Source organism: Cajanus cajan, chromosome 4 (genome assembly GCF_000230855.2).
Source record: "Cajanus cajan strain Asha chromosome 4, NIPB_CcT2T_4, whole genome shotgun sequence".
NCBI lineage: Eukaryota > Viridiplantae > Streptophyta > Magnoliopsida > Fabales > Fabaceae > Cajanus > Cajanus cajan.
The window spans coordinates 65556834-65582492 of NC_138520.1; the positions used below are offsets into that span (position 1 = coordinate 65556834).

A 25659-nucleotide genomic window follows, 5' to 3' on the forward strand; every position below is an offset into this window, starting at 1 on the left:
ATTATATATATTGCATATGTAATTAGGTAAATATTTCTTGGTGGATTGTGGATTTCCTAACTGAGACTAATTTTTAGCTTCATTTCGAGATGGAAGATATTATTTACAAGATTTTGCAAGTCAAAGTAATGACACTGAAAATGAGAAAGAATTGTTTAATCTTCGTCATATATCTTTAATGAATGTGATCGAGAGAATATTTGATATTTTTAAACTAATGTTCATAATTTTTAAGTCAACACCTATATTTTTATTTAAGACACAAGTAGAACTTGTATTAGCATATGCAATATTACATAACTTTCTTCATAAAAAATATCATTTTGATGAATTTTCAATTGAACCGGTAGATGAACCTTCATCTTCAATATTATAGGTTAATAAATATCATAATTTTGAACCTATTACTCAAACTTAGGAACAAAAGTGAAAAGATTCTAATATTTGAAAGACTGGTATAACTATGAATATTTAGGTAAATACTATTTAAAAAGACATAATATTACATAGAATTATTATTATTATTATTATTTATTCAGATATTATACTTTTTTTATAATTAATTTTGTATTTAATTTTTTAAATTTAAATGTATAAAATCTTTTTGAACTCTTATCATATATAAAAATCTATAAAAATATATAAAATCTATAAAAATCACACAAATTTTATTAAAATTTTGAATTAAAAAATTGACTTAAAATCCTTGCAAAATCTATTAAAATAATTAAAATAATAACTTCTAGCTAATTTTTCATTTTGTGTGCCCTTTCACCTCTGATAAAGATACAAAACATCAATTTCCGTGTTCCAACTACAAAACCCTTTGTCCTTTGTCTGCGAAGGTTTAAGGTTAAGGTTTTGCGAAGCACATAATTCCTCTAATGGCGTCCACTGTATGCACCAAGGCCAACCAATTTCGCTCTTCCACGCGCTTTCTCTTAGTAAACTTTCTTCGCCATGGAAGACCCTCCATCCTTTTACCACCATACTCTCCACATCGTCCACCGTTTTATCACCCTCACAAGGTTCACTTTCCTTTCATTGTCATTCACCCCTAAAAAATCAATTTTTCCACGTAAAGTTCGTTGCTTTGATTCCATTTCTCGTTCTTCTCCTCCCATCTCAATTGGGGTAGTTTTAATTCTCATTGGGTGTCTCTTTCTGTTGAATTTATAGGTCAAGAATCAAGGATGTGATAATGGGTCGTTGGGGTTGGGTCAAATGTTTCTATCCACTTCTTCTTCTTCTGCTGTTGCTGATAATGTTAAAGGAGAAAGACCAGCTTCGGATTCGGATCACTCTGCAAAAGATGATTCTGGCCAAGGGAAAGAGTCTGGAGGTGGAGATCAGAAAAGTGATGCTGGGAAACCTGTTCGCGGAGGGGTGTGTATATATCTAAAGTTATTGTTGTTAGCAATGTGGTTCTTCTTCCTTGAGCATTTTTATTTTTCCGGTTCATGTGGATTTTATGTGATGGGGGTTCGATTTGTGAGCTGATTTTACGTTCGATCTTTCAGCCTGTTTCTTGGTTGAGCTTTCTCTTGTTGGTAACCACTGGAGCTGGATTGGTGTTCTACTATGATAAGGAAAAGAAGCGACATATTGAAGGTAGATTACTATGGTGAGTTGTTGTTGTTGTTGTTTTTTTTTTTTTTTTTGTGGTTAGGCATGGGGGTTGTGTCTTCGTTAATTGTATGTTTGTTGTTGCTTATATTATCACAGGTAATTTAGTCTGCAAAAAAAATATTTAACATATAAATTGTATTATTATTAAGATTAGAAAAAATGATTATTTTTGAATATGTAAGTTATATTTTGGATGTACAATAAACAACATAATTTGTGATATAAGATTATTTTTCACTGTCGAAAAATTCATTAATACAAAATTATTGAAATTCAATTTATAGAGATAGAGATAAACAAGGGTAGATTGAAAGAGATAGACAAGCCATAAGAAAATAAAGTATACAATTTGAGATGATTGAAAGAGAATTGTTTGGCTAGTTATGTGTGAAATGTACATCTAAAAGAAAGAAGAGAGAAAATACAGAATATCTATTTGAGAAAGTAGGAAGCACGAGAGCCTCACTCTCCAAGTCGTGCATTCTAATTTATAATACAAGAGTAGATGCGTATTTTTTGATGACTGTTAAATAAATTGTGGCATGTTTCCTTGTGTATTTTATAGAATCCTAGCAGGGTCGAATCTTGTTTGAGGATGAAGTTATGTAAAGGATATATAGTGCCACATATTTGTGTCTTAGAGGTGGCATGAAAAAATTAAGATCAAATAGCTCCATTTCCTGTTGCATTTCAATTTGATTCTAAGGTGCTGTGGATGTTTTCTTCTTCCTTTATTGATTAAACTTTTATTGGTGTAGAAATACGTAATAAAACAGAGGCTGTTAAGCAGGGACCTTCTGCAGGAAAAGCTGCAATTGGGGGTCCATTTCGCCTTATCAACCATCACGGAAAATATGTAACTGAAAAGGATTTCCTGGGAAAGTGGACTTTGTTATATTTTGGCTTTACTCACTGCCCGGATATTTGTCCAGATGAACTACAGAAGTTAGCAGCTGCTGTTGATAAAATAAGTAAGTTTTTGTAGGTGATTTCTTGGTGTATGTCAATTTAAGTTTCATACTATACAGAGCAAAATATGCTCTAATTCTCTTTGCAGTAGTCAATGAACAATTACAATACCAAATGATGTCTGAAATAATGAACTTCATGAGAGGTACATGTCTGGAGTGGGTTTGAACCATCGAGGTTCAATTCAATGGGATAGTGATTAAAATGAAATTTCAAGTGCTTTTTGTTTTTGGCATTTTGATTTAACCTATGGCTGTTAAGAAAACACATTACAGTTTTTCAATCTTAAATTTCGATCTTGTGATAATATACTAATGGTAATCATATCCATGTCTCTTGGTTCCCTGCAGAGGAGAAAGGTGGAATTGAAACTGTGCCAGTTTTTATCTCTGTTGATCCTGAGAGGGATACTGTTGAACAAGTCGGTGAATATGTCAAAGGTGTTTGGCGTCATACTTCTTAAATTACTTTTATGGTCTATTGTGTTTTTTTCATTTTTTTTTTTCATGGAAGGGGAGGAGGAGGGGTGAATATTATATCAGTTACTAAATTCTAAGTTCATTTTGGTAATTTATACTTTTCAGAATTTCATCCAAAATTAATTGGATTAACTGGTAGCCCGGATGAGATAAAGAATGTTGCTCGTGCATATCGTGTTTATTACATGAAGACAGCGGAGGAAGACTCAGATTATCTTGTTGATCACTCCATAGTTATGTATGTAATATTGTTTTTACTTCATATATTTTGCATTCTTTTCCACCAGTTGGTCTTGATGCTGTATGCTAGTAGTGTGTCTATGAATTTCTAATCTTGATATTGGAAATGAAATTTGTGGATGATCTAATCTATGAAATATTTCCACGGAAAGGATGAGCGTAGTGATTGTTGTGGTAATATCCATAAAGTTGTGAATGACCTAATCATTGAAATATACCCATCATGACGGAATATTAACTTCTATCCACATGTGCCACATTCATACATATCTATTTTATTTGGAACATGGAAGCCTATGGTTACCAGGCAAATTCAATAACTTTTGATCAAATTGAATTAATAGAAAATTTGAACATTTCTAATAAATTGCTTTTTGTGTTTCAGTCATTAGTGTCATTATACTAGATAGAGGGTTTTTTTGGCTATCTGTTGAGCAATTAGCTTGCAGACAGAAAGTTTCATTTTCCTGGTTACTCCTATCTATTAATTCTCTTATTATGCTTATGCATTTTCATTGTTATCTGTGCATATGTAATTGTATGTGGTTGCATCTGTAGAATTACATGGCTCTTGTAAAGGATCATTCTTGTTGAATAATGAATGCTAACCTGATAATATGGTAATTCTTTCCAGATACTTGATGAGTCCTGATATGGAATTTGTAAAGTTTTTTGGCAAGAACAATGATGTTGACTCACTTACTGATGGAGTTATTAAGGAGATAAAGCAGTACAAGAAGTAACCTGCACAACCTTGCTATTGGTATCCTCATTTCTTTCTCGCGGAAACAAAATTGCATGAATTTTGGCCTTGTGGTAGTAAACTACACTATCAATTCTGAATATACTTCTGAAGGCTAGGTCCAGGTGACTCTGGAGATTTCAGTTTCAAAATTCAACTTAATTGGTGTCATTTTTTTCCCAATGTTTAGTACTGTACTTGAAAAAGTTGTGGCCATATATTGTTATTTATGTGGATTTTGAGATGCAACGGCATCACAATGCCATGTTCAACATGTTCCTTATATCTGATGTGGCATCTTATAATAAGAAAAACCACGGTTTATAGACAACTGATTGAGAATTACGATCTTTCTACAGAGAAGAGGCTACATTTAAAATGAATTTGATTGGTTTCCTTTCTTTCATTGATAGCAAAACACTTTTGAATGTTGGCACTCAACATTGATCATTTGCATGAACCTCTGTATATTGGTTTTAATGTGAGCAAGTTACAAATTTAGGACAACTTACCAAAGTTTGAATAATTAAAATGCTACCGAGAAAACACTACTAAAGAAATGATAAATTAAAATTAAGCGACTAAAGAAATTTGAAGTAACTGTTGCTACTTGGTAATAACTGTTGGTACTTGGTAGTATAAGCTACAATTTGAAGTGTGTGATTGTGAACTAAAAACATGTGACAGAGTTAGCATTTAATCTTATCTTTTAAACATGTGAGCAGGGATTCGTGTGTTGTTCAGTATGTATAAAAAAAATATATGTTGAAATAGGTTAATTTTTTAAATAAATTTCAGTACATCAAATGATTATAAGAGGAAATCCTGGTTTATTTAAAAAAAAAATTGCATGTTTGTGCCTGATTTTTCAGCCACGATTTATGATTTATTTAGCTACAGTAATCTGGATGCTGATGTTAGCCTTGTGCTCATTTCCCACGTTTGAATTATGATCCACCTTTTCAACTTCTCTGCCTTTCATACACTTATATTTATGGCCACATTTGGTGAAGTATTTCATACTTGAGATAAAGTCTGTCATATCACTTCTACTTTTGGCCCCAAATATTTATATAACTGTCCCATGTATTGAAGTAAGCTTGTTAATTTCAACATGGTCCTTAGCCTCAAACCCAATACCCAGCCTTCTAAAAAAGGAACAGTAGTATAACTCAAGTGAGAGGGTGTTGTATCTGTTTGCACACAGCCACCTTTTTTACTCGGTTTATTCAAGTAAACTTTTCTCAAAATATCTTTTAGGAAAAATAAAATTTAAAAATAAAATAAACTAAATTTATAAGTAAGTTAATTTATATAAAAAAAAAAACTTCTCTCATATTAATTTCTGTAAAATAAATTTTAACTTGTGTATAAGTCAATTTAATTTATGAAAATTTTTATTTTTTTTTCTTTTTTCTTTTTTTCTCTCTTAAAAGTGTTAATAGAGAAGTTTGTTTAAACAAACTCTTAGAGAATATTTTATAGAAGAGAATTCTTCTCATGTATGAGAATCATGATTCTTTAAAATTATAAATATTGAGAATCATAATTCTTAGAAATAATTAAAATGTATCTGATTGGACATAAATATTTCTTAAGAATATTTATATATATTATTATCTTCGTTCTTATATATAAGTATCAAATACCTAATTCAGAAAAGTAGTTAATTTTTTTTTATAATAATAAATTTATCTTATATATATATATATATATATATATATATATATATACATTAAAACTACCATGGTACTACGTTACTCTCTTAATTAATTACTCACATCTCTTTTAATCAATTAGAGTACATGTTACATATTACTTCTCTCATAATTATTATTGTTTACTCTTCTAATCAATTATAATGCATATTTTTTAAAGGGTTTATAATTAATGTATCTCAACAAATTAAGAGAACGTGTTTTAATTAAAGATATTTTAGTTTAAAAATAATTAATACATTAAATATTATAAATTAGATCTTATATAAAAGAACAAATAATTATTCTAAGTTGAATCTTATATATAGAAACAAATGTAGTATATGATAATCAATGATTTTTATTGCATTAAATAGATAAATAAAGGTAATATGACATTATTATCAAAATAAAACTTTCAATTTAACGAAAGTTAAATTTTCACCCATCTCATAAAAATAATTTTGTAAAAAATATAGGTAAAAAAAATATTACCAAGTAACAATTTTTTTAAGAATGTTATTTTTAATTAATAAATCAAACGTAAGAATTTAACTTTATCAATTTCATATTCTTGAAAAAGTAAAATTAATTTTTGCAAACATCTCCTTAGTGCATTTTAATAATATCCAATAATCAATTCTAGCCCAAAAATAGTGATAATATGAAAAATTAAAAATAATTATTTAATACTTCATCTTTACCGTGAAAAAATAATTAATTACTTTTTTTACTATGAAATTAACTCAAACACATTATCCTTTCTTTGAAGCTAGGAAAAAAGGTCAATTAGTATATTCACTAATTATGATCCTTCAAACATTTTTGCAATTATCTTATAATGTGTTTGGTTTTAAGTGATGCAAAAGTTACCATTGTTAAATTTTATGAAGATATGAAAAATTACATACTCAAAATGCGACAACCAACTTGTAGATAATTTTTTTTTTTAAGAATTTAAGTGGTGTTCTTTCATGTCTTTGAAAAATTCATTTAAGAAGTTAATATCTTTCAATAAATATTTTTTCATACACACTATTTAATGATCAAATTCTCAATTGTATATTTAAAGGATAAAATTATCTACTAAGTTACAACTTATTAATTTGCTAATCACATTTTAAAATATAGATAAACATACAAAACAACCTATTAGCAATGTTGACAAAGTTGAAGCACGGACACAATAGTAATGTGACATAGCCATGAAGACCAAGATATTCGATGAAGAAAGAGTTGTGATTTTCAATTTTAAAATGAGAAGTCATTAGGATACAATTTTGTGAATTTTACCGGTGAAATATGCTTTTAAAATAGTCATTAAAATAACAGACATGATACTATAAGTTAAAATATTTATCTCTTAATCAACATGATGTAATGGGATTGATATATAACTTTTAACAAATACTTAATTTAAACAAATAAATAATTTATTAAATAACTTAAAAACTTTAGTAGTTTATTTTATATCATAAAACAAAAAATTATCAACTTAATGATTTTATTAATTGAATAATTTTTTTATCTATTAAATGATTTAACTATTTGATCAATTAAAAATAATTTAATTTTGAAACTTAATTAAATATATTCAGTATTTATTTTTATTTTTAAACCCAAAAAATTAAATAACTTTTAAAATATATTCTTTACTTTATAAAAAGCCTTAATATAATTATTATACAATACTTTATTACTTTTGAATTGACCTTGGAATTTTCGTTTTTTTTTATGTAATCATTTTAAAATAGAAGATTAACTAAAAACCGTGATATTTAAAAATAATGAATGAAAATAAAATGAAAAACCTATAATAAATATTTTTCATAAGAAATTATCTAAATAAAATTAAAAATGAAAAAAAATAAAAAGTTAAGATTTTTTTATTTATTAAAAGAATTTGTTTTTTACATTATTAAATACATCTTTTTTACGTTGTTAACTAATTAGAAAATAATAATATAAATTTAATTTTCAAGATAATTATTATAAAAATTAAGATATTTACTCTACATTATAACTTATAATCAAATAATAATGTAAAATCTCTTCACAATTTTTTTTAATTATCAAGGAATATTTTCTCATCAAGTACAAGAATTAATCTCATTTAGGATTCTGATACCAAGTAGGGGAACATTGTCTCTCAACTTAAATTTTTTATATTTGCAAGGATTAGATTCGATCCATAACTAATTAGTTAAGTGACGTGAGTTATTCGTCATTTGTAGTAATCAAGTTAGTCAACTCTCTTTACTATCCTAGCTATTTTTTCTAAGAATTAAACTTATGTTATTCTCTTGTTAAAATTGAAATATTCATGATAAAAATATTACATTAAATGTCAAAATGTATTATTTTCCCATTTATGTGACTCAATTTTAAACTATTATTTGTTTTTTTATATAAGACTAAATTTATATTATTTTATATATAAATTATTTTTAGACTAAAATATCTCTAATTAAAATGTTTTAATTTAGTAAAATACATTAATTATAAATTCTTTTAAAAAATATACCTTATTGATTATGAGGAAGATGATTATTATTAGAAGAAAGAAATAATATATAATATATATATTCTAATTGATTAAAAAATATATAAATATTAATTAAAAAAAGAAAATAATATAAGAATAATTTTTTAAAAAAATATATTAAAAAAGATAAGTTTATTATTATGAACTAAACTAACTATTATTTTTAATTTTGATAAATTATACGATTAAATCTTGTATATATATAAAAACATCAATAATATTAAAGCCAAACCACAATCATGTTCAGAGAATAGCACTAAAATTATGTATTTTTAATGTCAAGTTTCAATGGAAAGTAGTATAAAATAATAATTTTAATAAAATTAAAATATTAATTAATTTTTAATTAAATAATTTTGCTATTTAAATCGAATCAGAAGAATAGTATTTTGTACTGAAAAATTGACTTTGTAGACAGCATCGGGTCAAGTAGAACCCGATTTGAGTGAGCCATCAGACATAGTTGTTATTGTTTATAACTACTTTATCACTTCCTCATAAGCATTGATAATAATAACTCGTCTCTTTGTGTCTATATCCTTAGCATCTTCAACCTTAGAATCTTCAATGGCTTCTCTGCTCAACATGGTTTCGGTTCCTCCTAGAATATCACCACCCACGCACACCAGAACCCCTTCACTTCAAGCTCGACCCCTTTTGCCACCCTTTTCTCTCACACTCTCCAGTAGGTGACTCACAACTCTTCTTTCACTCAACTCTTGTGTGTTCCGAATACCCTTTTGGGCCTTCTTTTGTTTCCCCATCTTCAATGTGCTCACTAATCATGCTTCTAATAGTTTTCTCAGCAACCAACATGGTCAAAGTTGCTTTTTTTATGCTTTTCTGATGTGGCTTGTTTCAGTGGATTTGAAATTCTTGGTGTTTGTGTGGGTATTGTAGGGAGGAGATTGTCCATTAGAGCAACGGAGACTGATGCTAATGAAGGTGTTTTTGCGTTTTGTGGTTTGATGTTGGTGCTGTTCATTTCCAATTATTTTTGTGTTTTCTCAGAGAAAGTTTGTTTTTTCTTTTTGCCCCAATTGGTGGGGTGTTTGATTTGAGCAGTTAAATCTCAGGCACCGGGTGCTGCACCATCTAAAGATGGTTCAAGCTTCAATCAGCTTCTTGGTATCAAAGGAGCTGCTCAAGAAACAGTGAGTAGTCTAACTCAACCTTATAGCAATTGCTATATTCTGATGTAGATTTGTTGATTAATGATTGAGTAACTACAGTCATGAAATCAATCTAAATGAAGAGAATTGCAACCATTGATTCCTTGAGCAGGAACTTTGCTTGTGTGTGTGAGTTTATAGAGGTTCATGCATGGCTGATCAATGGTTTTGTACACATTCCACTAAGGATTTGTTTGGTACGGAGAAATGAAGGAGATAGGAAGTTTGTTTGGATCAAAGTAAAGACTCAATTTCACTTTTCACGTCCAAGGAAAAAGCTACTTTAGGTAGCTTAACCAAAGATCTACAAAATGGTGTGTTTAGTTGTGTAGAAATAAGAGTGGAAAAAAATAAAAAGGCACATGAATGTGGTCTGGGATTCTAAAAGTTTTTTAGTTTGGTGTGGATGTAAAAATATTTGTCAGGTGGTCAATTCCTTGAACACATTTATATACCTCAGAGGACTGGTTTTAATTTTTAACTAAGGTATCTGGTTTAAAAAAAAACATACTTTTTTTCTTTCCAAATCAGTGAAATTCTATAGTAAACACACTTTCTATAGTATTTTTTCTTTTTTGGTAAATCACTTTCTATGGTTGGTAATCGGTAATCAATATTTTTTATACTTGGTGCAAAAAAAATGTTTTTTATGCGTGAAATTCTTTTTTCTTTATTTAATTGATTAAATCTTTTGATTTAATTGATTTGATAAAATAAATAGATTATTTAACTTAAAAGTGGATTTATTTTTTTAAACAAAATAATAGAATAAAATAGTGTTACAGTTATATTGTGTTGCATCACAAAATTTATTGTGATGTAAAATGACAATGCAATGGGAAGCATAAAAATAGTAATATCGCGCAATAAGCAATACGTGTTGCTTTGAGGAAGCACGACAAGAGCAATATTGTGCAATATGCAATACGTGTTGCTTTGTGGGAACACGGCAAGAGCAATATTGTGCAATATGCAATACGTGTTGCTTTGTGGGAACACGGCAAGACCAATATTGTGTAATATGCAATACGTGTTGCTGTCAGCAATATAGAGCCCTAGTTGTTTTCATCTATTTCTTTATTTTCTGTGATATGGTAACTACAGTCATAGAATATCTAAATAGAGAGAAATACAGCAATTCTATTACAACTCGCAAGGTTTTAACTTGCAGTGCTATTACAATTCTATTATTATGCTAAAGATTGCAGACAATTTGATGAAAGTATTATATACCTATTTGAGATGAAAGTATTATATACCTATTTGAATCTGTCATAACCTAATTCCAAATAGTACTTACCATAGTAGAGTGTAGTATAAGAACAAAGTGATATGAATTGTGTGATAAGGTGAACTAAATCACTTTTCTTAGTTGAAATTTGATACTATGCTTTATGCTGTATTTACCTATGAAGCATGAGTACTCTAAAAGTTATTCCCTACAACTCTTAAAGAAAAATAAGGTTTTTCATTATTTTTGTTTGTTCTCAAATATCAATCTGCATCCACGCACGAACACATCAACAGTTTTTGGGACTCAATATTCCAAATCATTCTCGTATAAGGGCGGAAGTAATCACATACTTTGTCAAATTCTCGTGTTGGAGAAGAGTTTGGGCAGTTTGGTTCTTTGTAAGATAGATGGAACTTGAAATCAAAGGATGGTGGGCCATATATGGTGTTACAATCTCCAAACTTCATTATGCATTGAAACTTTTCTCACAGCTATTGTCATCTTGTTAAAAGAGAAATTGGAATACATTCTTTTATCTTTTCTATGAAAAGAAATAGGTTCAATCTTAAGAAAACTGAAGATTTAGTTTTTATATATATAAATTTTTGTCTCCTCTCAGAAAAAGCAAGAGTTATATTGAGGATGAGAAGAAAATGTGAGATATTAGTGTTGATGAATGAGATCCATTTGAAGGGACTAAGGTTCTTAAAGTTGTTACTCTTTCTCTTGATAAGCTATTTTTAGAAGCAGTCACTTTCACAAATGATGGAGAAGGAAACAATGTGATATGTTACAATTAATGTGATATATCACAACTAAAGTGTGATATCATAGTTGAAGCCTAATATTATAATCATGCTTTAGGTGTTATGATTTTTATTATGATTTTATAGTTCAAGTGACAAATGTTAGATTTTTTTAATTATTTATATAATTTATTCAAATATATATATATATATATATATATATATATATATTAACATACCCATCCTATATTTTTGAAAAATCGTGTATTCCGTACCCATCCATTACCGTGCCCGTATGCATACAACACAAGTATTTGGCTTACCTTAGAATAGAAATTGCCTGGATTGTTTGTTTCCATAAGCTCTCTGGGATCTGCAGAGGCTTAAAGTTGGTGAAGAGAAAACAATAGGTTTTCATGATGACATATTTAACAATTGATAAACATCTCTAGAAACACTTCGAAGAAAAAAATATGAAGAAAAAATGAAACTAAGTTTTTTTCATATTAGCTAAAACTAACTTGAGCACAAACTAATTTGTAATTTTTTGAAGAAGTTTATGAAAGGACTTTTATAAATTAACTCATGCATAAACTAATTTTAGTTTATGGAAAGCTTGTTTCATTATCTCTTCCTATTTTTTCTCCCTAGAAATGTTTATGAAAAAGTTTTTCTAAACATCCCCAAACTACTTTATATTAAATGGGCACATCCTTCCTTGGAAATCAAGGTTTGCAAATTTCTGTTGTCAAATACATAACTGGCTTTCCATTTAACACCTAAATTTTTTATAATATGATCGAACCGATTGAAGGATTGACAAAAAAAATATATTATCTTGTGCAACTAAAATGACAAACATGCATCCTTAGTAAAACAACTTATATGAATCTGAAAGACAGAATTGATGATTGCCGATTGGACCATCATATAGGAAATTGTCTTCATATTGTCATTTTGCAAACCCTTCCAAATCTGCCTACCTCTTTAATGGCACTGTACTGTACATTAATCTGAATGTGTCTTATACAATCCACTATAGTCTATTAATCTATTCTCATTTTCATATACTTAATTGGAAATTCATTAATATTTTGGGACATAGTAAAACGTGGCTTTGGTTCTAAATAGCTAACGATTAGATTTGCAAGTTTACGGCTTAGTAAAATTATACAGTTATCATATAATTGCAAAATAATGCAGTTATCAGATAACTGTTTGTGAAAAATATTTGTATTTCATAATTGATTGGTAATATATTGTGCAGAACAAATGGAAGGTTCGTCTTCAGCTTACAAAGCCTGTCACTTGGCCTCCATTAGTTTGGGGTGTAGTTTGTGGTGCTGCTGCCTCTGGTACTAAATTCTATCAGTTAGCATAATATTAAAAATGTGATGGTCACAAAAAAGTTTGGTCCTGCATGTTTATGTGATAATTGTTCACACATGTTAAAGTTCTACATTTAATGCTCCATCCTTCATGGTACAGATTCATATATTTGATTTGAGACAACTTCTTGATGTTCTCAATCTACTATGATCTCTGGCAGGAAACTTCCATTGGAATTTTGAGGATGTTGCTAAATCAATTTTGTGCATGCTTATGTCTGGCCCATTCCTGACAGGATATACACAAGTACTATATTTTTGTTGATGTTAACTTTTGCCAGCTGCTATTGGATGGAATTATCACACTGAGATAACTTTAAATTATTTGACTGTTAATTTTTCAGACTATGAATGATTGGTATGACCGAGAAATTGATGCAATAAATGAACCTTATAGACCAATTCCTTCTGGGGCAATATCGGAGAATGAGGTATATTGCAAATCTGAATCTGTGATGTCTCTGTTGCTATTTAAATATGTTGAGTAAGAGGTAAATTGATTTTTAATTTTTTAAATTTAAAATTGATTTTTTAGTTGCTATAATATGAAAATAAAAAAAAGTTTATTTTAATCTCTTTACTCAAATTATTTGGTGGTCTGAGGAATTAAAACAAATTATTTGGTGGTCTGAGGAATTAAAACAAATTATTTGGTGGTCTGAGGAGTTAAAACAAATTATTTTTTTTTTCAAATTAAAAAAGACTAAAAACATCAAATTTAAAGTTGAGAGATAAAAATAAATTTACCTCAAATTTAAGAGAATAAAAAATATATTTGAGCCTTTTATTTTTATTGTTTCACCTTTTGCTCAAAAATCCTGCAGGTAATCACTCAAATATGGGTGTTGCTGCTTGGAGGTCTTTCAATAGCTGGTATATTGGACATATGGGTGGGTACAGTACAAAATAGTCTCATGATCCATCACTTCTGACTCTCAATTATCATAAGCTTGATTGGTACAAGTATTCTCCTTTACAGGCAGGGCATGATTTGCCTATAGTATTTTACCTTGCGGTTGGCGGAGCCCTACTGTCTTATATATATTCCGCACCTCCTTTAAAGGTAGTTTTCTAAAAATCTCTTGATTCTTTTGAATCTTTTCCTTATATTTTCCTTTTTGCCTATGATGATTATTTGACCAAGTTCTATATCTGTTTCTAGTTAAAACAAAATGGATGGATTGGAAACTTTGCCCTTGGAGCAAGTTACATTAGCTTACCATGGTGTGGTACCTTCTACTTTGACAAACTCTAATTGCTATAGATTTAAATTGTTATCCTGGTTGTGTGCACGTGTTTTTTTAGTTAACTCTCAGATTTGTTTTATCTACCGAGATAAATGAGTTGCTGAACAAGAATGATTCTTAGCTTTTATATGCAAGATGCATGGCATTATTACAATTTTTTTTTTATAAATATAACAAAAAATCTTAATAGGGTGGGCCATGGTGCACCAATAAGATTGCAGCTTTGTGACCTATCCCCAGATGTCACCAAATGGGAGCCTAGTGCACTATGCTGTCCAGACAAATGTTAACCACGCACTTTTTATAGCACATTCCTTTAAATACACTTTTTAGTAACTAAAATTTATAAAAACAATTTGTTGGTCCTATTTTTTATTTATTTATTTTTTTTACACCTGTTTCTTATTTAATGAACCCGTTCATGGTTTTATAGTTTTTAAGCAATTTTAACCAATAATAGTGTGTTAGAAAGAATATATTAGAGAGTAGTAGTATGGTGGTAATTGTTGTTGTTTTCCGAGAAGGCATTCTTCACAAGCTTCAATATTTTCCTTTAGGCTGGGTAGATCTCTCATCATACCTTTCTGATGTAGAAGCTTTAAGTCATAGAACAGACGTTACTCTTGATTATGCTCTTCGGCAAAATTTGCTTGATGTTTATTTTTGTTAGGACAGTACATCTCCACGTGATCGGGTTTATTGCAATAGTGACATATTGGGTTTTCACGATGCCAACAATTTTTTTCTGCATGTCCCGGCTTATTGTAAATATCACATGAAGGATATTTATCTTTTTTGTTTCCAGAGAAATTTCTAGAATCCTTGTTTCTAGAATATTCTCCAGCATTTTTCTTTCCTCCATCTTCTTTATTTCTAGATTGTAATTTAAGCTTTGATTGAAATGCATTTTCAACTAAATTTGTATCGACACGACTATTTAATCTTGCGCTCTGAGGAGACCAATTAATTTATTCACCGATAGAGAAGATGGATATGAGAAAGTTTCTATGGAAGTTACAATGGAATCATATTTTTCCGTGAGAGTGATAAGAATTTTTTTTACCACTCTCTTCTCCTTAATTTCTTTTCCATATAATTTTATTTTATTAACTATTTCTTTTATTCTTCCATAGTATTCTTCAATGGTCTCGGATTCCTTCATTTTAATGGTCTCAAATTCTCTTCTTAGCTAGTGTAGCTTGACAGAGCGTACTTGTTCACTGCCTTCAAATTCTTCCAAAATATCCTATGCCTTTTTTGCAGTATCGGCGTCCATGATCCTTCTAGCGATAGTTTCTCCCACAGCTTGTTGAAGAACAAACAGTGCTTGTGCATCCTTTTGTTCACAATCTTTTAACTTCTTCTGCTCCTCCTTAGACAGAGTGATAGTATTATCTGGTTTTGTATAACCAGATTGAACGATATCCCACAGTTTTTGTGAGATAAAATATGTCTTTAGTTTGAGCTTCCAAATATCAAAATTTTCACCTGTAAAAACTGGTAAAGGGACAGATGAAAAATTAACGGTATTGGAGGCCATGGATCAAAGAAAAATGTTTATAAGTATAGAAGGAAATTTTAGAAGTAATTAGGTGATTTTTCTACGCCCAGTAGATGATTGAACCAGGCTCTGATACCACTGTTAGTATATGATAGTTGTCAAAGGAATAGTTGGTGGAATAATAGAAAGTTATTTGTATTTAGAGAGTAGTAGTAGTGGTGGTAATTGTTGTTGTTACACTGAAATCCCAATTTGCCTATTTATAGGCATGGTATTCCATTTTTAGATGATAGTGGAAATATCTGGAATTTTCTAGACTCTTCAAGTCTCTACTCTTTTAGTTTTTTCTAGAGACTTATACAACTTTTCTTATGTTTCTAGAATTTTCTTTTTCTTTCTTATACATCTTTCTTATGTTTCTAGAATTTGCATCATAATTTAACATAGATATTGTTTTAAAGCAATTTTAATCAATAATAATATGTTAAAAAGAGTATATTAGAGTCAGTTCTATCAGCACTCCAACAACAATGAAGCCTTTTAAACACTTGATAGGAAGGGCTTGATGGAGCCCTTTTTATAATATACTAAAAAAATTTGCTTTTGGATAGGATTTTACTTTTGGAATGTGACAAGGGTTGCTATAAAAACATAAATGGGTTCAGCAACAGAAAATTACGATTAAACTGATCTTGTTTGATTTACTTATCAAGTTATTTTTTCTGGATTTGCTGTATTTCCTAAGATCTTGATCGATTTCTTATTGACAGGTGGGCTGGTCAAGCTTTGTTTGGGACTCTTACACCAGACATAATTGTTCTCACACTTCTGTACAGCATAGCTGGAGTACGTAATATATTCAATATGACATTCTGTTGGATTGACAATATTTCAAATGATAACTTAGACTGGTCATTAACATTGTTGCTGTATCACATTGCAGTTGGGAATTGCTATTGTCAATGACTTCAAAAGTATTGAAGGGGATAGAGCTCTAGGGCTTCAGGTTTACTGTATTATCCTTTGCCTTTGAGTAACAGTACTCTGAACCTTTCCATGTTTTAGAAATTATAATCATGCACAGTCATTGAAGTATCTTCTGCTGACTTTTCTATTGGCAACCTTGTTTGAGTAGTCTCTTCCAGTTGCTTTTGGTGCTGAAACTGCAAAATGGATATGTGTTGGTGCTATTGACATTACTCAATTATCTGTAGCTGGTAAATTTTCTTTTCTACAGACACTACTTTTCTTTTCGGTGCTAAGAATATTTGGAGATAGTGTATCATGTTTAACATGATTAATCTTCATCAGTAACCAATGCTTAATTTTATAACAAGCAATATAAATGGATTACATTCTAATGCAAAGAAATGAATTTACATTTATGGTTGCAGGATATCTACTTGGGGCTGATAAACCGTTCTATGCATTGGCTTTACTTGCCTTAATAATTCCACAAGTCGTATTTCAGGTAAAGCACACTTTTATATAAACATGCTAAAATATTTTTTACAATCACGTGACTGCTGCATGCTGAACCGTTCTTTCTATATCCAAATTTTACTGGCATCTAACTGGTTGGTATCATCTTATGTCTTGCAGTTCCAGTACTTCCTCAAGGACCCTGTGAAATATGATGTTAAATATCAGGTATATATTCACTACTTAAATTTAGCTTCTATGCATAGATGGTATCTTTTAGAGTAAAATATTCCAACTAAATCGATCATTTCTCATGTTTGCAGGCTAGTGCACAGCCATTTTTGGTGCTTGGTCTGTTGGTTACTGCTCTAGCAACTAGCCATTGATCTGTTACGTGCAAAAGTTACCAAAGGGACATCGACTCATAGAATAAAGACGAAGAAGGGAATCACCGATTAGAAGGATAAGAGTGGCTTCTGTTATGTACCTGCATTCAAGATATTATGTGACATAGCTTTTGTTTATTGCCACCCTACATGCAAAGAGTATGACCAAGGCTTACCCAGTATTGTGTATTATTTTTTTTTTCTTTATTCCTATGTTTCTGTTCTCTCCTCTTATCCACTTATTCAAGTTTTGATTGTTTTAGGATGAGAAGAGGTTTCTTTTTAGGAAGCTTTAAAGGACAATGAATTGTACAAAGTGTAGACACATACATTTCGTTAAATGGGACCCTTGTTTTGAGATGAAAACTTAAAATTATTGTCATTATTCTCTCCCACCACTCACCGTAGGTACATGTTATTTCGTTCATGACAGAATTCATTTAAGATAAATACCGATACAAATCATAAAATATCCATTCCACCACTCAGCCACGTACTTGTTTTCTTTCATGATACTTATCATTGAAGGTTAATTCATCACATTGATAAACTTACACACAACATTAACCATGTCTTAGTTGTGTAATATCTTGCATTGTAAATTCATGTTAGGTTCTATTTATCCTCCTTGTTCCGTATATTCGAAAGACAAACTTCCACAAGGCCACTCATAAAACTTGATAGAACTCTAAATGTTCATAGATAAGAGAACATTCACTGTTCAATGGAAAAGAGTCTCCGTTGACAGTTTTAACACTTCCTAAAAACAGACCACCATGGATGCATGCTGGACATGCTCCATCTCTTGCTTTAAGATAAAAACCACTACCTAAGGTTCCGAGACCTAAACATACCTACCATTCCCACCAAACAGGAGCATCAAAACACATACATTATAGTACTAGTCTCCTGCATATATTCACTACTGCTACTACTACATCGAAACACACATTAAAACAACTACAACCAAACACTACTTGATCACATATTTTAGTGCTTCTTAAACTTAGACTCATCAATATCTATGCCTTCCTCTTCAGCACGCTCTCCACCAGACTTATCCATAGTGCTGAGTCCTCCCTTGCGTCCCATCTCTTGGTACCCTTCTCTCCCCATCTGCTCCTTCCTTGTCTGCCCTCCTTTGCTCCCCATCTCATGGTACCCCTCTGACCCTAGCTGCTGCTTCCTTGTCTGCCCTCCACGGCTCCTTCCTACAAATCCATTAACATTGTAAAAACTCATTTTAACTTAAGGAAAATACTATCCAGTGCCCCTGTGTACTGGTTAAAGTTTTTAGTTTGCAACAAATTTTAATGTACTAGTTAAAGTTTCCAGCTTTCAGTGAAAATTTTCTGCATATTGATTCCTTAAGAACACTATGCCCTTAAGGTAAACACAAAAAATGCCCTGTGAAAAAAAGTTGACTATTAACAGTGTGTATTGTTGAGAGAGAGATTGCATGCATGCATGCCTTCAGCAAGATGTTCTTGAGCCTCAAGACTCTTCCCACCAGTGCCACCAGGAACCACAGTTTCACCTTGCCTTGCTTTCTCATCAAGTTCTTCACGGTTTGCTTGCTGAGATGCCATGCTATTATTCCTCTTGCAAGTTCGCGAGTAAAACAGTGTAAAGGAAAAACACTTGACGGTTAATGCTCACAAAACTGAGGGTAGAAAGGTTCTTTTTATAGTGTGTAAAAGTATGCATGTAAAGCAGTAAAAATATATAGCAATGGAAGAAAAGGCTAGAAAGTTAAGGAAACGTAAGTGTTGGCATGCAAGGATGCGTGGCTTTAGGAGAAAGAGGACACGCGTTTAGGTGAAACTGAAAATTGCATAGCATGACACATACGAGCCTTGGCAAGGTAATTGCGAAATAATAACGGTCGGTTGCGGTGTTCATTATTCGTTAAGTTTTTCTTGCAAACTAAATTGCGAAATGTAATTTACAAAATTCATGCAAAACAAAAAAAAAAAAGTACAAAACAAATAGGTAAATGATAGTTTATATGTTAATGCCACTTTAAGTATATATTTGTCGAAAGATAAACAATCTCATTTTATAGCAAAGAAAATTTAAAATTTTAGATTTAAATATGAATAATTTTTCACTTAATTAACTTTATTTAATACTTTTAATTCAAAAGTACTTTAAGACAACAAATAAAAATAATATATATTTCAGTTTTTGTATTCTAAAAAATGGAGACTATCTATAGCTTAAAAGATGTACGTTAAATTTAACTTATTTGTTGAACTTAAAAAGAAAAATTCAATATATGAGTATTTTTGTAAAATAAAAATTAATGTTTGAAGTATAATAAATTGAATTTTATAGAAAGAATCAAACTAATTTAAAAATTTAGATTATGATAAGAGTGGAAGAGAGTATATTCTAAAATTATTAATTTTAGTTTTTCTGTATACATCTGTTAACATGTTTTAAAAAATTAGCTATCCAACACCAATCTATTAAATGTATTGAATCTTATTTACTGCACAATTATATTTCAAACTACTTTTTATTTAACAAAATTAGCTATCCAACTCCAATCTATTAAATGTGTTGAATCTTATTCACTGCATAATTATATTTCGAATTACTTTTTGTCTGGGAAAGGATCTACAGACAATAGAAGTAAGTCTTAGTCAATAATTAAACTTCATTCAATAATTCTGAATTTAATACATCTGAATATTAAATCATGTGATATTTTCTTGATATGATTATGCCAATCTAATTTTAAATAAAATCAACATTAATGGGTATGTCATTTTATAATAGTCATTTACTTGTATGTCAAAAATTATATTTAGCACTAAAAATTGATTGATGAAGTATAAGTAATTTTATAAATATGATCTATATATTTAATAAACAAGTTTAACTCAATATTTAGATTAAAAGTTCATTATCTATAAAAAAAATATTAAGAAATATGACACACAACAATTTGAACTACATTTTCTGACGTGTCTATTTCATTCCATTACATTATTTATTATATCTAAAAAAAATCATTTCTCTCTCCCTTTTTATGGTTGTACAAATTATTGTACAAGTAGTATTTCTCAAATATTAAAGAGAATAAGTTTAATAATATTTACCTTTTAAATAAGTGGATCCTCACCATTTTTTTATTTGATAAGGATATTTCCAATAGAAGCAACAATGAGTTACTTCATGCATTAAAAAATGAAAAACTATGGTTCTTAGTGTGCTATATCAGTATTAAGCAATTCAAACACAAACTTACTCTAATGGTAAGAAACTTTAAAAAATTTAACTTTTAGAAATTTTTTTTAATCATTTATGAACCAAATTTAAATTTTTATTAAAAAAGATAATTGCACTACAATGAAAGAAAATAAATTACAAGAAAAAATACACAATAAGTAGATATTAAAAATAAAATAAAGTAATAGTAAACATATAAACATTATACGAAATTAATTTTTATCATTATTATTTTCGAAAACGTTCATAAATTCAATAAGATCTGTTTGAAATCTGGTAAGGAATAGTTGCTTGAGAAAGCAACTCTCTCTTTTTCAAGTAACTCATATTGCCACGTCAGAGTCCTCCAATGACAAGAAACCGGGACTTGAATTGCTTCATGAGACAAGCAACTCCCATTAGAGTTGCTCTAAATTATTCTATTTCTTTTAAATTCCATTTTCATTGCTAATTTGACACAAATCTCATCTTTGTGTGTGCCTTGTATATTAATTCAATCATTGGGCCCTATCCTCATGAAATAATCAACTTGTCTATAAAAGATTCCGGCCTGTTTCTAGACATCAAAAAAAGAGTCCATATCCATAGAGATGTTCATGTTCTCTAGGTGTCCAAAGTTTGGTTTTCATGTGATTGAATCCGTGGTACATGATTTTTAAAAGTAACAAATAGTTGCTTTTGCAGTGAACTCATCATGATTTAATTTATTTGATCCTTTCAAAAATCATGGTGAATTTACAAACACATGAATCAATTGAGAAGCGATCGTATTTTATGGTGTGGTGTGGTTGACCAGACCATTTTATAAACAAATAATCCAGTTTAGTTTAAGCCTGGTTTCTATTTTTCTTATGCATTAAGTATGGTTTAATTTGGATTTTGGTTTGATTTGCTTTAAACGTTTTTTTTTTTTGCATAGCCTAATCCATCACATGACCCAATTTTCCCAAGTTTCACCAGTCCCTATGCATTTACATTTTATACACGGATGACTAGTGACATTAAAATTTGTTACGTTTTACACATTTAATGTTAGAATAGTGGATTAAGCCTAACTCAACCCTACAAAACCGGCTTGTAAGGTGAGGGTTGCTTTCCACTTATATACTATTCAATTGCCTAATCTCTAGTCGATGTGGGACTTGGGTTTTTCCCAATACACCCCCTCACGTCCAGCACTATTGGGCTTGGTACGTGGATAAATGGTGGGTGACCGTTTTTAATGATCTAGGATTGGCGGGACTTGGGTTTTTCCCAATACACTCCCTCATGCCTATGAGGCATGCATCAATGGTGGGTGACCCATTTTTAAAGTGGATCTAAATGGCTCTGATACCATCTTAGAATAGTGGATTAAAGCCTAACTCAACCCTACAAAACCGGCTTGTAAGGTGAGGGTTGCTTTCCACTTATATACTATTCAATTGCCTAATCTCTAGTCGATGTGGGACTTGGGTTTTTCCCAATACACCCCCTTACGTCCAGCACTATTGGGCTTGGTACGTGGATAAATGGTGGGTGGCCCTTTTTAATGATCTAGGATTGGTGGGACTTGGGTTTTTCCCAATACACCCCCTCACGTCCAGCACTATTGGGCTTGGTACGTGGATAAATGGTGGGTGACCCTTTTTAATGATCTAGGATTGGCGGGACTTGGGTTTTTCCCAATACACCCCTCACGCCTATGAGACATGCATCAATGGTGGGTGGCCCATTTTTAAAGTGGATCTAAATGACTCTGATACCATGTTAGAATAGTGGATTTAAGCCTAACTCAACCCTACAAAATCGGCTTGTAAGGTGAGGGTTGCTTTCCACTTATATACTATTTAATTGCCTAATCTCTAGTCGATGTGGGACTTGGGTTTTTCCCAATACACTCCCCTCACGTCCAGCACTATTGGGCTTGGTACGTGGATAAATGGTAGGTGGCCCTTTTTAATGATCTAGGATTGGCGGGACTTGAATACACCCCCTCATGTCCATGGTGCATGTATCAATGAATGGTAGGTGGCCCATTTTTAAGAATCTAGGATAGCTCTGATACCATCTTAGAATAGTGGATTAAAGCCTAACTCAACCCTACAAAACCGGCTTATGAAGTGAGGGTTGCTTTCCACTTATATACTATTTAATTGCCTAATCTCTAGTCGATGTGGGACTTGGGTTTTTCCCAATACACCCCCCTCACGTACAACACTATTGGGCTTGGTAGGTGGATAAATGGTAGGTGACCCTTTTTAATGATCTAGGATTGGCGGGACTTAAATACACCCCCTCATGTCCATGGTGCATGTATCAATGAATGGTAGGTGACCCTTTTCTAATTGACGGGACTTGAAATACACCCCCTCATGCCCATGGTGCATGTATCAATGAATGGTGGGTGGCCCATTTTTAAGAATCTAGGATAGCTCTGATACCATCTTAGAATAGTGGATTAAGCCTAACTCAACCCTACAAAATCGGCTTGTAAGGTGAGGGTTGCTTTCCACTTATATACTATTTAATTGCCTAATCTTTAGTCGATGTGGGACTTGGGTTTTTTCCAATACACCCCCTCGTGCCTATGAGGCATGCATCAATGGTGGGTGACCCATTTTTAAAGTGGATCTAAATGCCTCTGATACCATCTTAGAATAGTGGATTAAAGCCTAACTCAACCCTACAAAACTGGCTTGTAAGGTGAGGGTTGCTTTCCACTATTCTAACATGGTATCAGAGCCATTTAGATCCACTTTAAAAATGGGTCACCCACCATTGATGCATGTCTCATAGGCGTGAGGGGGTGTATTGGGAAAAACTCAAGTCCTGCCAATCCTAGATCATTAAAAAGGGCCACCCATCATTTATCCACGTACCAAGCCCAATAGTGCTGGACGTGAGGGGGTGTATTGGGAAAAAACCCAAGTCCCACATCAACTAGAGATTAGGCAATTGAATAGTATATAAGTGGAAAGCAACCCTCACCTTACAAGCCGGTTTTGTAGGGTTGAGTTAGGCTTAAATCCACTATTCTAACATTTAACAAATATACCGATTATTATAGATAGTGAATTAGATATAAGATTAAGTTATTAAATTTACATAAATTTAAGTTATAATTATTTAATGTAATTTTGATACTAAATAAATTTCTAATAAAAATATTCAAAAATTGATTCATTAAATTTTCTCATGCAAATTGTATTAAATTCTCATCTAATTAATATTAAAATTTTACATTTAATTCGACAATACTTAGTTATATTTAAATCCTAATTTTTTAGATGAGAAATTCTAAATTGGTTAAGGAAAATATCAATTCCTTGATAATTTTTGTTAAAAAACTTGTATTTGGGGACTAAAATTGAATTGATAAGGTTTATCATATCCTTAGTAATAAATGTTATTATTGGTTTACCTAGATTGTAATTTTAGAAAGAATTTTTCAACCTCAATTAAAATTTATAAAATCATGCATAGGTTGATCAGGTTACAACAAATATCAAATATAAGATAAAAACAGTTAATTGAATATAGACTTTATTGAATGAAAAACATAGAGAATTTACATAGGTATATTAGTTATCTCAATCTCCAATAGTTGAGAACTTAGTCACTCATGACTAAGGATTTACATAAGAAAAAGAATGATCTTTGATTGACCTATGATTAATGCTTTCACAAGAATTCTCTCTAATTTCTCTAAAATTGTGCTTCAAAAGGTATTAATTCAGAGACCTCCTAGAGGTCCTATTTTTATAACATTTTTAATGGGCTTTTAGGTCATGTAAGTGTCCATGTAACTTGCTCTAAGTGAGCTTATGCGATCCTTTGATGGGTATTCTTTATCTTCACTTGCTTGAAGTTTTCCTGTGGTTGCTCTGAGTGAATTTCACTTGCTCTATGTGAGTAACCTACTCGCTTTAAGCGAGTTGATGCCATCTCAAGGGATTACTTTTTGACTTGACTCGTTCTAAGTTGTGATCTGATCGCTTTGAGTGAATTTCTTTCACTTATTTAAGTGAGTTATCTTGATTTCTTAGATGTAATCTTTGACATGGCTTGCTCTAAGTGAGCTGTTAGATGCTTTGAACAAATTTGTCTCATTTAGAGCATGCCTATATAGCTTGGAACAATAATTTTATTTTAAGACTTGTAATTTCTAAATTATATTTTCTTCCTGTAATATATCTCAACAAAGAAAAATATTAAAAAATATTTAATATTTAAATAATTAAATTTTAAAATAAAATTAATTCTTAACTAAATAATTTTTTTAATAAAAAATAACATTTAAAAATATAAGATATATTAATCATTATTTTAAATTGAATAAAAATTATATACATATTTCTCGATTTCCATTTATAATGTTATGTCAAAAATTAGCTATGGTTGCCTAATTAAGATACTTATAATAAAGTTGAATGCTGAAACTTGCTTATAATAAAGTCGCGGAAAACATATGTTCAAACTTAAAAATAATTATAATTCTATAAAAGCTGATATATTTTGCGTTGCTGTAAAAAATTCTCAGCTAGATTTCCGATGGTGTTACAAACATGTTTCATTTTTTATTCTTGGTAATTGAGTTATATATTAATATAAAGTATTCACCTTATTTTTCATCAACAAAACTTAAATATGATATTTTATTTAAGATAATCAAATCAGTTTCGTTTAGATCTACAATTTGTAAATCAAAACAATGATATTTGGTGATGCAAATCGGTAACTTTTCATTTTTTATTATCAAAATAATTCATCACTGAAATGTAGTTATACAATAAAATCCTATTAAACATAAGTTAAAATTTAGGTTAAATTACTCTTTTTCTAACTCATTTTATTAAATTTATTTAATTTGATTTTCTCTATTATTAGAATATCAACGTAAACCCTTAATTTTATAAAATGATGCAATCTAGTGATACATGTCATTTTCTTGTATATGTAACACGTCATATTTTTATTGTGTTATGTAAAAAAAAAAAATTATCCTCATAAAGTAATCTTAATTGAACGAAAAGGAGAAAAAGA

General features: G+C 30.4%; 3 protein-coding genes across 3 annotated transcripts; 2 read left to right on the forward strand and 1 right to left on the reverse strand.

The window, feature by feature from the left end:
• The first annotated feature begins 795 nt into the window (after positions 1-795).
• HCC1 (electron transport SCO1/SenC family protein) lies at positions 796-4390 on the forward strand. Its single transcript, XM_020380133.3, has 7 exons — positions 796-1028; positions 1180-1386; positions 1521-1611; positions 2388-2600; positions 2949-3038; positions 3183-3315; positions 3952-4390. The coding sequence occupies exons 1-7, from the start codon at positions 885-887 to the stop codon at positions 4058-4060; spliced, it is 987 nt and encodes a 328-aa protein (XP_020235722.2). The 5' UTR covers positions 796-884; the 3' UTR covers positions 4061-4390.
• Positions 4391-8792: 4402 nt separating this feature from the next.
• G4 (UbiA prenyltransferase family protein) lies at positions 8793-17779 on the forward strand. The gene is made up of 15 exons (XM_020380136.3): positions 8793-8986; positions 9202-9246; positions 9367-9455; positions 12721-12808; positions 13003-13088; positions 13186-13272; positions 13666-13731; positions 13821-13904; positions 14004-14065; positions 16360-16435; positions 16533-16595; positions 16725-16806; positions 16984-17060; positions 17192-17239; positions 17335-17779. Exons 1-15 carry the CDS (start codon positions 8869-8871, stop codon positions 17395-17397), a joined length of 1134 nt encoding a protein of 377 aa, XP_020235725.1. The 5' UTR covers positions 8793-8868; the 3' UTR covers positions 17398-17779.
• Positions 17780-17987: 208 nt separating this feature from the next.
• Positions 17988-19029, reverse strand: EM1 (Stress induced protein). The gene is made up of 2 exons (XM_020380134.3): positions 18869-19029; positions 17988-18608 (listed from the first exon to the last, which is right to left on the reverse strand). The coding sequence occupies exons 1-2, from the start codon at positions 18984-18986 to the stop codon at positions 18388-18390; spliced, it is 339 nt and encodes a 112-aa protein (XP_020235723.1). The 5' UTR covers positions 18987-19029; the 3' UTR covers positions 17988-18387.
• Positions 19030-25659: the final 6630 nt, after the last annotated feature.